At 40.3% G+C, this 14495-nt stretch overlaps 1 protein-coding gene across 1 annotated transcript in view; it reads left to right on the forward strand.

Moving 5' to 3' along the window:
• cubn (cubilin (intrinsic factor-cobalamin receptor)) overlaps positions 1 to 14495 on the forward strand; it is a 239566-nt gene that overhangs the window by 86530 nt on the left and 138541 nt on the right. Inside the window, 5 exon segments of the mRNA XM_055649570.1 lie at positions 634 to 790; positions 2022 to 2206; positions 4784 to 5195; positions 6912 to 7264; positions 13773 to 13857. Of these exon segments, the coding sequence (XP_055505545.1) occupies positions 634 to 790; positions 2022 to 2206; positions 4784 to 5195; positions 6912 to 7264; positions 13773 to 13857 (1192 nt within the window).

Consider the following 14495-nt stretch of genomic DNA (forward strand, 5'->3'; position numbering starts at 1 on the left):
GTCTCAAGAAGGATCCCAACCCGAAATGTCATCTCTCTATTCCTCCACAGATGCTGCCTGACCTACTGAGTTCCTCCAGCACTTTGTGTTTTACTTAATAATTCAAATTTCTATGTCTCTTGGTATATGATTGAATGGGGTATCTTTTCCAATTATGGATATTGTTCGAAATAGCTATTGCGAGAATAGATTGGAACTGTATTACATGAATAATTTTAATGCATTCTTGTGTGTAATGATAGTTCTTGAATCTTTCATCCAGTAAATCAGCTTCCTGCAATGTAGTTGTTTTATATATTTTTTATCTCCTATCAATCAATACTGATTAGAAAGAAATGAATGAGAAATTGTATCAGCTATTTCATCAATTATATTTTTGTGAATATGTTGACTTACTGTGGCCAACAGTATAGCAAATACCACTGTATACATATGATATTTTTCACAACATTCAGGGAATAAAGCTCAAGATATTTGCACACTCTGGTTTTACATTGGAAGATAAAATCTAATTTAATAATAACAACATCAGAAATTTCGTACTCTTGGAGAAATAAAAGTCACTTAATTTCAATATTCTTTGCTATGGCTAATAATGGTAATAAATTTGAGTACTTTGTTTTTCTCTTCTAGGTTTATAATGGAATCAATATAAATTCTCAGATTTTGGTTAAATTGTGTGGCAATCAAATGCCAGCATCAATTCTGTCTTCCAAAAACAACATGTACATAGAACTTCAAACTGATAGCTCAGTAGCCACAGGGGGATTTCTTGCTAAATATAGACACAGTAAGTAATCTGCAGTGATATTATTTTAAAGTGGCCCAATTTTATCCTTTGCTATTCATGTCAGCAATGTTGTATCTATTCCTAGTCATTTGTGTTCTAAGTATCACCTGTATACCGTTTGACCCATTATGTAATTTTTCTCAGCATGAAAATCTCCGGATGATGTTTGTGAGGGGATTGTGAGTGGGTTGTGAGTAATGAGCCTGTGTGAAGTGTCGGTGGAGAGTGTTGCTCTGTAATTTCCAGAGGAGAATCTGAGGAAAAGATGTATGTTGTTGTCTCGGTTATCTCTAGGAATGGGCTTTTATTCAGGGGCGGAAATCCCGGGGGGGGGGGGGGGGGGGGGGGGGGGGGGGACGAGTGATCGTCGGTCAGCAGCAATGGTGCAGGTCATGATGGTTCAGGCGAGGAGTTGGAGGAGGGAGGGAGGGGGGGGTGGGGGGGGGGGGGGGGGACTGAGGATAGAGAGCAGTGATTGGAGGAGGGAGACGTGGCACAGACCTGCACCTCATCCGCAGGCAGGATCGATCCTGGCTCACCAGCCCTGTCCCGTCCACACGCAAGTTTCCCCCCCCCCCACGGGTGGCCAGAGAGGTCGGGAGTGAGACGGGAGTTGTACCCTCAGGCCCACAGCAGCGCTAAACCCAGCTCAACTCTGCCTGTTCTACCAGGTTAACCTACAGCCGTGCCTGACTTGCGGGAAATATGGCCAGTGCGGAGAAGCAGCGCTGGTGTCCCATCAGTCCAGGCAGGGCTATAGGTTAACTGTAGATTCACCTGATGTTCTCAGCATTTCGGAGGTCCAGCGCGGTGACCTGGGCAAGGCATCGCCCGCTCCGCTCCGCAATAGCGCTCCAGCGCTGTGCCGCCGCCGAAGCCGAGGGTCTGGGCGGTCCCCTCAGGAAATGCCGCTCCAGGCCCGCTGGTAGACCGTGAAGGACGGGTCGACGGTGCAGCCCGGAGAAAAGCCGCCTCTCCGACCAGGTGTCAACCCTGAAAAGCAGTTTCCCCCTTTCCCCCACCCCCCACCCCCACATAAAAAAAGCTAGAACTCCGAAAACACAAACTCAACTAACTAAAAATAAAAAAAAAAGAGTTGAAAAAATGGACAGCTGCAGGCTGGGCAGCCATACCCGTACAGGATGGCGCCAGTGTTTACCTGTGAATGGATTTGTTCTACAAATTTTTGCTTCAAATTATTTGAAGTTCTCACACATTGCATTCTTTGCAGTTTGCCAGGGAGGAATCATTGCAGATCATAGCAAGGGAGTTTTGGAAAGTACAAACTTTCCTCAACCTTATCCACCGAAACAAGACTGTAACTGGACTATACAAGCAACAGCTGGGAGCACCATCAACTACATCTTTAGTGCCTTTAATCTGGACTTTAACAGTTGTCAGTTGGCTTGGCTTAAGGTAAGAATCAGGTTTAAAGGCCATTTTATTACTGGAATAAATTTACAATATCCTTCGAAAGTATTGTAAGATGAGATCCATAAACTATTTGGTTTACTTTATTGTCCTGTGGCTAGGCATGAACTCCCAATCTTCCAATCTACCTCATTATGGCCCTTGCACCTTTTTAATTGCACTTTATCTGCAGCTGTAACTAAATTGTTGTTATTTTCTTTTTTGCTCTCCTAATGTATTCATGTATTTGGCCAGATAGAACGTAAACCTACGTTTTTCACTGTTTCTCGGCATGTGATAATAATAAATCAATATAAATACCATGGAAACAGGTCATTTGGCCCACTGAGTGCATACTGACCATCTTTTTAGATTATTTAATTTTTACTGTAGATACACAACTTTATGAAAAAAAAAATCTGAGCAGATAATTGAAACAATCCTCTCAGGACTGCACTGAGAATGCAGCATTGTAGCAATATATTGAGAGTCTAGTCCAGGAGAAACTAGGTGCTATGTTGTATACGGGAAGATCTAGCAGAGAGAACAAAGAGCAGGGAAATCCCACAGATTCGTGAATGTAAGTTAACTGGTTACTGAAAGTTGCCTCTATTGTAGATGAGTAGCAGAATAAGGGGCTGGGGGGGGGGGGGCGATGATGACCATTTGGAAAAATATTAGGTTGTAGGCATATACAGTACATGAGGGAATAGGATAAGAATGCTTCAATAGCTGCCATAGATTCAATTGACGGAGCAGTCTTCTTCTTCTGTGTTGTGTGAAAAATGACTTCAAAGTCTTGGTCGGCATGGGCAAGTTGGGCCGAAGGGCCTGTTTCCTGACTTTATGACTAAAGATTGGAACATGCTTGCTTCCAATGAAGTATAGGTCAAAAGGCTCTGTTGTACATTACAGGTCTTGAAAGGTGCTTAGTAGTAATTGTAAAGTGATTAAAACATAACACAGTGCTTGAATGCAGATCTGCAACGTACTTTAGTGACCTTGAAGGATTCTCAACCCAGTGTGAATTTAAAGACACACCACATTTCAAGGTTATCTGGAAAATAGAGGTAGGAGGCAAGAATTGTCTTTGCCCCCAAATTAACATGGTTCCACTTCAGAGGAATGCCTAGGAGTTCCTAAAGCCATATTAAAGGAGGAAAAACCTGCCAATTTGGATTACATTTAGTCTGATGTTATTCATAGAACATACAGTTTCTGTGTATACCAGCTACGAAGATCTCCCTTTTCAGGATCTGCAAACAAATTATGTCTCATTTTTCATAGATGTTAATTTCTATGGGGATAAACAGCCAGCTGCAAAACTAATGAATGTGTGGGTGTGTACGTTAGAGAGATGATTATATGTCGAAAGGCAAAGAGAAATCCTGCCAAATTACTTTTTATTAAAAGCTACCATTTTTCACTCACAAAATAACAGACTCCTGGGGATTTTTCATTAACATTATAATTTATCTCTTTTGCCATAATTAATAATGTTACATGAAAGCTCTTCCACTACAGTGTTAGTTATAAGGAAAGATCTGTATGTACCTAAACAATTCTACTGTTTATAATATAATGTTACATTAAACTGGCACATTATGCCTGATTTAACTGGCCTCTGGGTAAACACTGCTTGATTCCAAATCCACAGTTTGGCTTCTCAGTTGTGATGAATCTGGATCACTGCTGTGCTTCCTTCAGTGAAATTGCTCTTACACTTTTCTTCTTATAATTGTTATCGCCAAAGCGTCTTAGTAGGTACATAAGAACCAAATGGCTCTCACAGAAGGGAACACAGTTTAGACCTACATGTGCTGGGAAACAGAGCATGGAGTTGGAATATTTCAGGCACTGTCTGAAACCAAGACCACATGTGCATCTGGCTTCTCACTTAGAGCACAGGATTGGGAATTACTCATTTAGATCTTACACAATAGTCTCCACGTCAGCTTGAAACGTAATAAATTTGTAGCTTTACTATTATTTGCTTCCAAAAAGAGCAGAGACTTTTCAAAAGTATACTTCAATTGTATTAATTATATTGTAATGTTGATAGTAGTGCAGTGGGATTGATGTCACAGAGGTTATTATATCATGCAGAAGCCTGAACTAACTGCAAAAATCCAAGTTCAAATCACACATGGCAGCTGTGACATCAGTTACAATCTCAAATTTGGAAAGAATAGCAAGTATTGCTATGAATGCCAAAGCTACTGGATTGTTGTAAACATTTGTCTGTTTCATCTTCAAGGATGGAAATCTGCCATCCCTAACTAGTCTGGCCTGTATGTGTCTCGAGACCCACTTCAGTTGGTTGATTCTCAAACTCTCTTTGAAGTGACTAAGTAAAGCAGTCAGTAGCCAGATGCTGGTCTTGTCAGTGATGCCCAGATTTTATAAAAGGACTAAAAGATAATTTAAATGTATTGCTTTGTGTTTTGACAGAGAAACATGACGAATGGGAAAAGGTTAATTCTTACTGCATGCCTGATCTGCAACAGGGTTTGATACTGTTTGCAATTTTCTCTATCGTCGATTTAAAACTCTTTTTAATCTCCCTTTTCCTTTGTGACTTAGCTATATGATGGACCTAGTGCCCAGTCTCATCTTATTGGCACTTACTGCAGGAATACTTTGCCACCATCAGGAACAACCTCTGGCAGCAGCCTGCATGTGGCATTTCATTCGGAGTCGTATTTTTCAGGGAATGGATTCCAGATGCCGTGGTTCCAGAATGGTAAGATTACAACAATACTGGAGAATTTGCATACATTTTCTGTCTGGCCTCGATGCCAGCTGTTTCCTTTCATCTCTGAGGCACCCTGCTTCATTGCTTCAAGGCGATTTTGTCGTCTTTCCCAGTTTTCCAACATCAAATTCATTAAAGTTAATTTGGCTGTCACAGTTGCTAAACTCCTATTTAACGTTATTATTTCCCAATTATATGTTCCTGCTTTTGCTCCACAATGGCTAAGCCTGAGTCACGCTCCAATCCTTTTCAAAACGAATTGAATTTTCCTACTGGAATTCTTTATCAGTTTTCTAAACCTCTTTTTAGCAGCAAATCATTGTATTTCCTATTTCTACCCGAGAATTGTACAGAAAGGATTGAACAGATTTTAAATGTACAGAGCTCAGTGACTTATTGGGTGGGTCAACGCTGAATGAAGTGCAGAGCTCTGTAGTTGTGACATATGTTTATGAAACAGCCGGGAAGTAACTTGCAGACTTCTCATTAGAGGGTTTGTATCAACGCATCAGTTCTCGTCCACATGAGAAACGGCTCAGTCATTTCCTTGGAGATTTTGTGGTAATCTAATGTTAGCTCTCGCAGATATGTTTTCAATTATAGTGAATGGATGGAAAATCTCTTCTTACTCATCTATGCCACCAAGTGGTTGAAAAAAAAACTTTTGTGGGAAAATAGGGAGTGCAAAGTTGGCTGTTTGGCCACTTAAGCCCCCTTTGCCAATTAATAAAGTCTTGGCTGATTATCTAAGAGGATGTTTCTGATTCTCCCTCCAAACCCATAAATGCCACAAATGGAGCTCTGTAGATTAAGGCCTCAGTATTTAAGATGAGGCAGTGAAGCATGGGAACATGGAGAAAGCTTGATATTCTCTAGAATCCAGAAGTTTCTGAGTGTAAATTTCACAACCAGGGGACAAATGTTATTAAAAAAATCAACATTTTCTCCAGCATTTATTGAGATTTATTTGGAAAGATTATTGATGCACATATTTTGAATTTCTGGATTTATCTTGATGAAAAAGATCATTAAAGCCAAAGTTTATGAAGTCAAATAATGGTGTATCAGGGGAATTGAGTGTATTAAAAGATACGCTATTTTTTTGTGCACCACCAGAATCAACGGTTCTTTATCAAGACCTCTCTGCAAATGAGGTTTAAAATGACTTCTTATCTGAAAATTTAAATTGAGGATTGAATTTCAAAGCTAAATATGCCAACTTGAATTTTGTCCTCATTTGAATGTGTTTACTGTGTTTTATGGCTTGAAAATCTCTGGAAATCACAATGCTGCATCTGATGTGAGCACAATGAATCATTGGAAAGTCACGCGCTTCCACACCCGGTTATTTGCAAATCCACAGCAGTTTCTGGGCTGCCACACCCAGTTGTCTCCAGGAAGTAATAAAGCGTGACTTTAGACAGTGTCTGCAAAATATCGATGATACATCCATTTGACCGGTATAGGGGGAGCTCAGCATTCAGAAAAATAGCCGATAATTAGGATGCAGATGTAGAATATAGCATTTAACCAATACTGCATTTGGGAGTATCAGAAAGTTACAGTACACTCTTTATCCAATATTACAATTAATTTGTATGATTAAAAGTATGGAGATGATTGGACTGTTTCAAGATAATATAAATATAAATCTGGAGCAGACAGCTGCGGGGAGGAGTGGGAATGGAATTCCAAACTAACTGCATTTGTGATTCATTGAATACTTTATTGTCACATGTGGCAAGTCACAGTGAAATTCTTTGATTGTAATAGTCACCCATAAAAGGCACTTACAAAGTTACAAATCCACCCCCCTCCCCCCCGCGTCAATTCCTCCTTTGTTCTTCCCCCCTCCCTCACGGTTGTCCCCCAATGCTGGGTCCCCATTGTCCATTGTTCTACCCCCCCCTCACAGCGGTCCCCCCACGCTGGGTCCTTCTTTGTTCCTTTCCTCAGCAACGGCGTCCTCACTTCCACGTGTCCGTCCTCGTCCGTCGGTCGGCACCATCACCGACTGCCGCACCGACTTCTCCACTAACACTGCCGGGTCCTCTACGGACGCCTCTGTGGCAGCAAGCCAGGCTCCAGCCACGGGCTCTAATGACCCACGAGGCTCCATCTCCGACTACGAAGTTCTGACCTGCAAGGTCCGGGCTCCGACCCACGTGGCCCGGGACGCGAGGATCCACTGCCGGCCTGCGAGGCTCAACCGCCGGCTTGCGAGGCCCAGGCGGCGAGGCTCCAGCCTCTGCTTCTCAGCAGCAGTTGCATCACCTCCGAAAGGCGTCGACCTTTTTGTGTATTTGCCCGTAACATAGGTGGAACAGCAAAATAAGCAACTCGGCTGACATGACAGATTAGAATTCGAATTTGTGAACATTTGCTGCAAAAGACAATCTTCATAGTTTGTTTTTAGTATTTGCACCTTAAAGTGGACTTGCCCCAATAAAATCAACTGTTTTTCAATGTAGGACCCACGTTTGTGATCCCACAGCCCCACATATCACTGTTAGTTCACTTGGATACAGAATCTACTCTCAAAAGTCAACTCTTTGGTACTTGTTGAAGTAATTAATCTTTACTTTCTTGGTGCGCATATTGCTTTGGTACAGAGTTGCAAGTACTTTGGTCTTTTTATTCCATGGCGATTCTGTTTGTTATTTGATCTCCTAGCAACCAGCCAGGAGCAGACTTTATTGCAGACTTGCTGTGAGGGGCTTGCAGGGTTAACCAAGTGGAAAGAAATATGTAATTTCAGTCGTTTCTGAGTTGATAGTCATTTCCTCGTCTGGTTAAAATCAGCTCTTTCCTGCGTCATGAAGAAATTAAGTTGAAATAAGGTTTCCATGGCAACGACATTCACCACATAGTCCCCTGCCACACAACTTTGATCATTGTGTTACCCTATCTGGAATTACTAAGTTTTAAATATCACCAAATTTATTTGCTTTTTCTATAAAAACTATTAATTTTTCATCGGGCTGACGACATTTGATATGAGATGGTTGAAGGGGGTTTGAATGATTGGTGCCAGGCACTCACAGCCACCGAGTACTCTTAAGCAGTGATAAAACATCCTAGACTAGTTACTCTCAGTTTACATTGTTCATGAGAATCAACTGATAAGTCTGTGTTTGCAGGTGTTGATACTGAAATAACATTAATGGTTTCCAAAAATACCTGAGATGTGGGAGTTTTTTTTAATTCTTATTACATTTCCTGCTATTTGAATGAAATGAATACAAAAAACTGCTATGGCTAGAATATCAGAGAGAGCATTATGGATCCTATCAACTATTTCATTAAATTCTACAAATTATGACCATACAATAGATAACCATAATTGAATACTCGTCGAAAGATTTTTTAGGGACTCTTCTTCTCAGTCTTACTATTTGTGCCAGCAAATTTATACTGATTTTTAAACATTGTGAGTATCATGTGAGTTTTAAGTGAACCTTAACTCCAAGCAGTGCAAAAATGTAGGTCACTGATGATGAGGATTAAAGTTAAACCTACTTGATGGGGATTTGAGGCTGGAATTAAGTTTTAGTAAAATGGGAAACTGATTACTCTGGAAATATAATTTTTCGTAAAAATCTGCATTACCATGCACAAACTTGCCAGGACCTTGTAGCCTCACGGCATAGGTTTAGGGATTGTATGTTTATTGACTTTCTAACTGTCATGATGAGGAAGTTTCTTAATGGAAACTCATTTTCTTAGCTCCAGTCTGAGGATTGCTTGATCAACAATACTGGTTGGATGCAAAGTAATAAAGGGCGTGTCCCACTTACGCGACTTTTTCGGCGAATGCCGGCACCCGTCAAAGGTCACCGAAAATGTTCAACATGTTGAAAATTCAGCGGCAACCAGAAAGATGCTATGACTCTTTGGAGACCTCTCACAACCATTGGAGACCTCTCACGACCATAGGAGACCTCACGGCCTGTATGGTTGTGAGAGGTCTCCTATGGTTGTGAGAGGTCTCCAAAGTGTCATAGCATCTTTCTGGTCGCCGCTGAATTTTCAAGTCGCCTGTAAAGGTCGCGTAAGTGGGACAGGCCCTTTTAGGATCCCTGTACTTTGTCTAAACAATGGAATAGACTTCCTGGTCCCAACAAAGCAATGCCTCAGGCTTTCTTGTCAAAAAATCGTTGTTATTTCAGAAGGTTTGGGGTATGTTCATTCACGTGACCATTAGGTTGAGATTTGGGTGGTTTCCAAGCCTGGCTATTTCACTCTGCCATATTATCCACAGTAGCTGTTACCCTAAACTTCCTAGGTGTTGTATATTGAAATTTACCCCATTAAAGTCCAGGGTCTTTGAATGTTCTCATTCACTCTGTGTTCATCATGTAAGTTTTCCAGCTCAGCAATGCTTTGAATAGTGCTGCAAGAAGTGCAACAGAATGCCATTTTAATGTGAATATCTTCTGGAAAAAGTGTTTGCTAATATCTCTCAGTTTAAACAAGCAACAAATTAGATATGTCAAAATATATTTTTGTGGTATTCCTAGGATGAAAATAAGCTGGTTATTGGCTATATGAGTCAGTCTCCTACATATGGATTTCTCAATATTGATAAAACCAAATAGTGTATATTCTTTCATTATTACTCAAACCGGTTTCAAAATATAATTTGTTATTAATACATTCAGAAAATCTCACAACTGTCTCTAATCCTGCACAAAGTCCTGCAATGCATTATTGATTGATTCTCGTTAAAATGAACCACACAAAATGTTTACAATGCTGATGGAATGAACTGATGATATAATAATGGTGGGATCCTGGCAATGAAAGGAAAAACATTCTATCACTTTTTTTTGGAAAAGGACTGTTGGCCTTGAAAAGTTGGAATTTTAAATAAACCAGAAATAAAAATTTATTTGCAGAATAATCTGGACGAGCATGAGCAATGATCCCACAAAGAATCAGAGCATGGAAATGAGTCATTAGAAAATATGAAAGGAAATTACAATCTCCTATGCTAAGATCTACTGGAAATAGTTCCCTTTATTCAACTATGTCTGATGAAATAACTAAAAATATATGTGTGGATATTTCTCAAACTGCTGATGATGCCTTGCAAGAGCCACAAAAAAATGACCAGCTTTTAATTGTTCATTTAATTTAATTTATCTTTGTGTCTGAGAGCAAATTTCCCCAAAATATTTCAATTGCCTCAATGCACATCACGCAATTCAGGGCTTCAGGAATCTGTCATAGGTCAAGAGTGTTTAATTGTCATACGTACCCCAAAACGGAACAATGAAATTCTTACTTGCAGCAACATAGAAACATAGAAAATAGGTGCAGGAGTAGGCCATTCAGCCCTTCGAGCCTGCACGCCATTCAATATGATCATGGCTGATCATCCGACTCAGTATCCTGTACCTGCCTTCTCTCCATACCCCCTGATCCCTTTAGCCACAAGGGCCACATCCAACTCCCTATTAAATATAGCCAATGAACTGGCCTCAACTACCTTCTGTGGCAGAGAGTTCCAGAGATTCACCACTCTCTGTGTGAAAAATGTTTTTCTCATCTCGGTCCTAAAAGATTTCCCCTTATCCTTAAACTATGACCCCTTGTTCTGGACTTCCCCAACATCGGGAACAATCTTCCTGCATCTAGCCTGTCCAACCCCTTAAGAATTTTGTAAGTTTCTATAAGATCCCCTCTCAATCTTCTAAATTCTAGCGAGTACAAGCCGAGTCTATCCAGTCTTTCTTCATATGAAAGTCCTGACATCCCAGGAATCAGTCTGGTGAACCTTCTCTGTACTCCCTCTATGCCAAGAATGTCTTTCCTCAGATTAGGTGACCAAAACTGTACACAATACCCCAGGTATAGTCTCACCAAGACCCTGTACAACTGCAGTAGAACCTCCCTGCTCCTATATTCAAATCATTTTGCTATGAATGCTAACATAACATAACAGGTCTGTACACAGTACTCAAAAGGTGAATAGATTAAAAAAAACAATATTAGTCAAAATGAAAACAAAAGCCCAAAGTCCCTACTGCAAACTAGAGTTTGTAGTTTGTAGTTTAATTGGTGCTTGTAGTGTTCAATAGCTTGATAGTTATTGGGAAAAGCTGTTCCTAATCCTGAAGGTCACAGTTTCAACTCTATTTTTAATTTGCTGACCACCGTTGTTGGACGAATTACGGGTATTGATGAGACAGAATATAGAGGGAGACCAATGGTTTCATTGAATGGTGCCAGATTAACAACCTTGATCTCAACGTCATTGGACCAAGGAGCTGATTGTTGACTTTAGAAGAGGAAGGCCAAAGTTCCACAAACCTGCTTCATTGACGAACCAATGATGGAGAGAGGCAACAACTTCAAGTTCCTGGGCATTCATATCTCTGAAGATCTGTCCTGGACCCAGCACATTCATGTAGTCATGAAGAAAATCCACCAATGCCTCTACTTCTCTAGAAGATTGAGGAGATTCAGTATGTCGACAAACACTCTCTTGAACTTCTGCAGGTGTACGGTAGAGAGCATATTGACTGGTGGCGTCACAGACTGGTTTGGCAACTTGAACATCCAGGAATTAAGGAGATTACAAAAAGTGGTGGACACTGCATCCATCACGGCTACCGATCACCCCACCATTGAAAGGATCAAAATGCGACAATGCCTTAAAAAGGCAGCCAGCATCATCAAGGACCCACATACCCTGGCCATACTCTCATTTCAGTCCTGACATCCGCAAGAAGGTATGGGATTCTGAAAACTGTGACCTTCAGGTTCAGGAACAGTTTTCCCTAATAACTATCAAGCTATTGAACACTGCAAGCACCAATTAAACTACGATAGTTTGTAGTTTGTAGTTTGTAATGTTCAGTAGCTTGATACGTTATAGACTACAGTTCAGTAGTCTGATAATAATGGGGAAGAAACTGTTTCTGAACCTGTTGGCACATACTCTCAAGCTTCTGTATCTTCTGCTTGATGGGAGAAGAGGGAATGACCAGGGTGTAAGTGGTTCTTGATTATGTTGGCTGTTTTTCTGAGACAGAATAAAGTGTACACGGAGTCGCTGAGGGAAGGCTCGGTTTATGTGTTGGATTGAGCTGCATCCATAACTCTCTGGGATTTCTTGTGGTTTTGGGCAGAGCAGTTTCCAAACCAATTTATGATGAATCCCAATAGAATGCTTTCTATGGTACATTGATAGAAATTGGTTAAAGTTGTTGGATATGCCGAATTTTTGAAGATTTTTGGTTATAAAAATATCCTCTGAGACTGGTATGTTTTCTTGGCCACAGCATTAATGTGGTTGGATCAAGACGAATATCAAGGCCCAGGGACATGTAGTCCTCAACCATCTCCACTTCAGCACCATTAATGTTGACGAGGGCTTACATACCCCCCTGTTTTTTGGTCAATGACTAGTTCCTTCGTCTTGCTGACATAGAGGGTGAGGTTGTTGTCTTGACACCACTCTCGATTTCCTTCCTGAATTCTGTCTCATTGTTATTCAAGATCTGACTCAGTCTGGTAATATCATGTGTAAACCTTTAAATTGAGTTAGAGCAGAATTTGACCACGCAATCTTGAGTATCTAGGGAGTATCATAAGATGCTGAGAACGCGGGACATCGGTGCTGAAGATTATCAGGGAGGATTCTTTGCAGCCTATCCTCACATTGTGGTCTAAAGTTCAGGAAGTCACGGGCCTAGTTGCAAAAGGGGAGCAGTGCAAAATTTATCTTTCAGTTCAACAAATTAAATCTAAATTATTCACTTTATAACTTTGCAATGTGAGTTCAATCTGTATCTAATTCTTTAATTGCAAGCTGCGTTTTGTACTCTAAGACTTCAGCAACGTTTTTCTACATTTCTTTATATTTCCCTGATGGACAGACAACTACATTTTTACTCGGTGTTCTTTCCACTAACGTTTGCCAGCCCTATAAAGTATTGCTCAGGAGTTTGGAATGCTGACTTTAACATTAAAGTCAATGGAACTAATAAAGCAGAAGGGAATAGAAGCCAGACTAAATCCACAGGCTTTATGCAAATATCCTTGGGCCTAAGCTTCAAATAATATCTATTCAGTAAACACAGAATCTCTCCATATCACCTCTATGAATGAGTGCACATTTAGATTATCAGTCCAGCAACAAGAGTCAACAAAACGTAGTTGGAAATTAACTGCTTAGTACAAAAATCCGTTTTTTTGTTTATCATGTATTTGCTTTGAGAACGGATACTAATTTTATATTTGCTTATTTTCCTCATTCAGTACTTCTCAGATAGAAGATGATAACAAAAGAGACTACGTATACTGGAATCCATAACAAAAAGAAAATAGAACCCTAGAATAGTACTGATGCAGAGTTGAGACTTAAAATGTTGACTTACTGCTTTTTGCCCCCACTGATGTGCTTAACCTGCTGAGCTCTTCCAGCATTCTACTTTTTTTTAATTATCAGATAGGAGTGCATCAGTTATCAAGAAGTTTGTGATATCAGTTCATCTCTTGTATTGTTCAGTTATATGGTGATCTACTGTAGATGTTAATTCAGTACAATTCAGAACTATGGAACAAATTGCCAGAAGAGGTGGTTGAGGCAGGTACTATCCCAACGTTTAAGCAGCATTTAGATAGGTACATGTATAGGATTGGTTTAGAGGGATATGGGCCAAATGCAAGCAGATGGGACTACTGTAGATGGGCATGTTGGTCAGTGTGGGCAAGTTGGACCGAAGGGCCTGTTCTGCTTTGTATGGCTCTATGACAATTGGGCCAATTATGTTGCAATGCCCTACCCACCAAACAACTTAGTGGTGATCCAGCACAGGAAATCATATCACTGTTCAAATTAAGACATGTTCAAATCCCAATGGAAGAGCTTTCAATGCCACCTGGCACAGAGGTGATTGGCATTGATACAAGGATTGTATTGCTACACTGGCCAGCATGATTTTATTTTAATATTAACAAACAATATCATAAATGTATGGTTGAACTTGGCTTGAGCAAGGAAATAAACTTCTCTTTGCTTCAGTAGTGATTCCTGAGAACATTGATAATTGAGGGCTTGACAATAGTAATAACATTGATATTCAATGGTAAGTGACCAGATCACTCTTTTTGTGGGTGATCATTGTCATTTGTGGTACCAATCAATATAACTTGCCTCATACCAGCGCATGTCTGAATATTGTCTTGGACTGACCACACATAGGCTTCATTTGCCGAAGCAACATGAGTGGAATTGAAATTAATCTAATTGCCAGCAAACATCCCACTGCCAACCTTACGATGAAAGGACTGTGATTGTTGAAGCAGCTGGAGATGATTGAAGTCCACGATGACTCATTCTCATAGCCACAAACAACTTTGTGTGATGTGCTACTTTAATCACTCAAATCCTTTCCCTTTGATGCCCATTCGTTATGTTTTACCGGTGTTTATTGATGCCATATTCAGTGAAATTCTGTTTTAATGCAGTGGGAAGCTACTTGCACCTCACTTCTAAAATTTGACTCAAATTCTCATTTTCAATCATTA

The sequence above is a fragment of the Leucoraja erinacea genome, chromosome 2 (assembly GCF_028641065.1).
Source record: "Leucoraja erinacea ecotype New England chromosome 2, Leri_hhj_1, whole genome shotgun sequence".
NCBI classification, from domain to species: Eukaryota; Metazoa; Chordata; class Chondrichthyes; order Rajiformes; family Rajidae; genus Leucoraja; species Leucoraja erinaceus.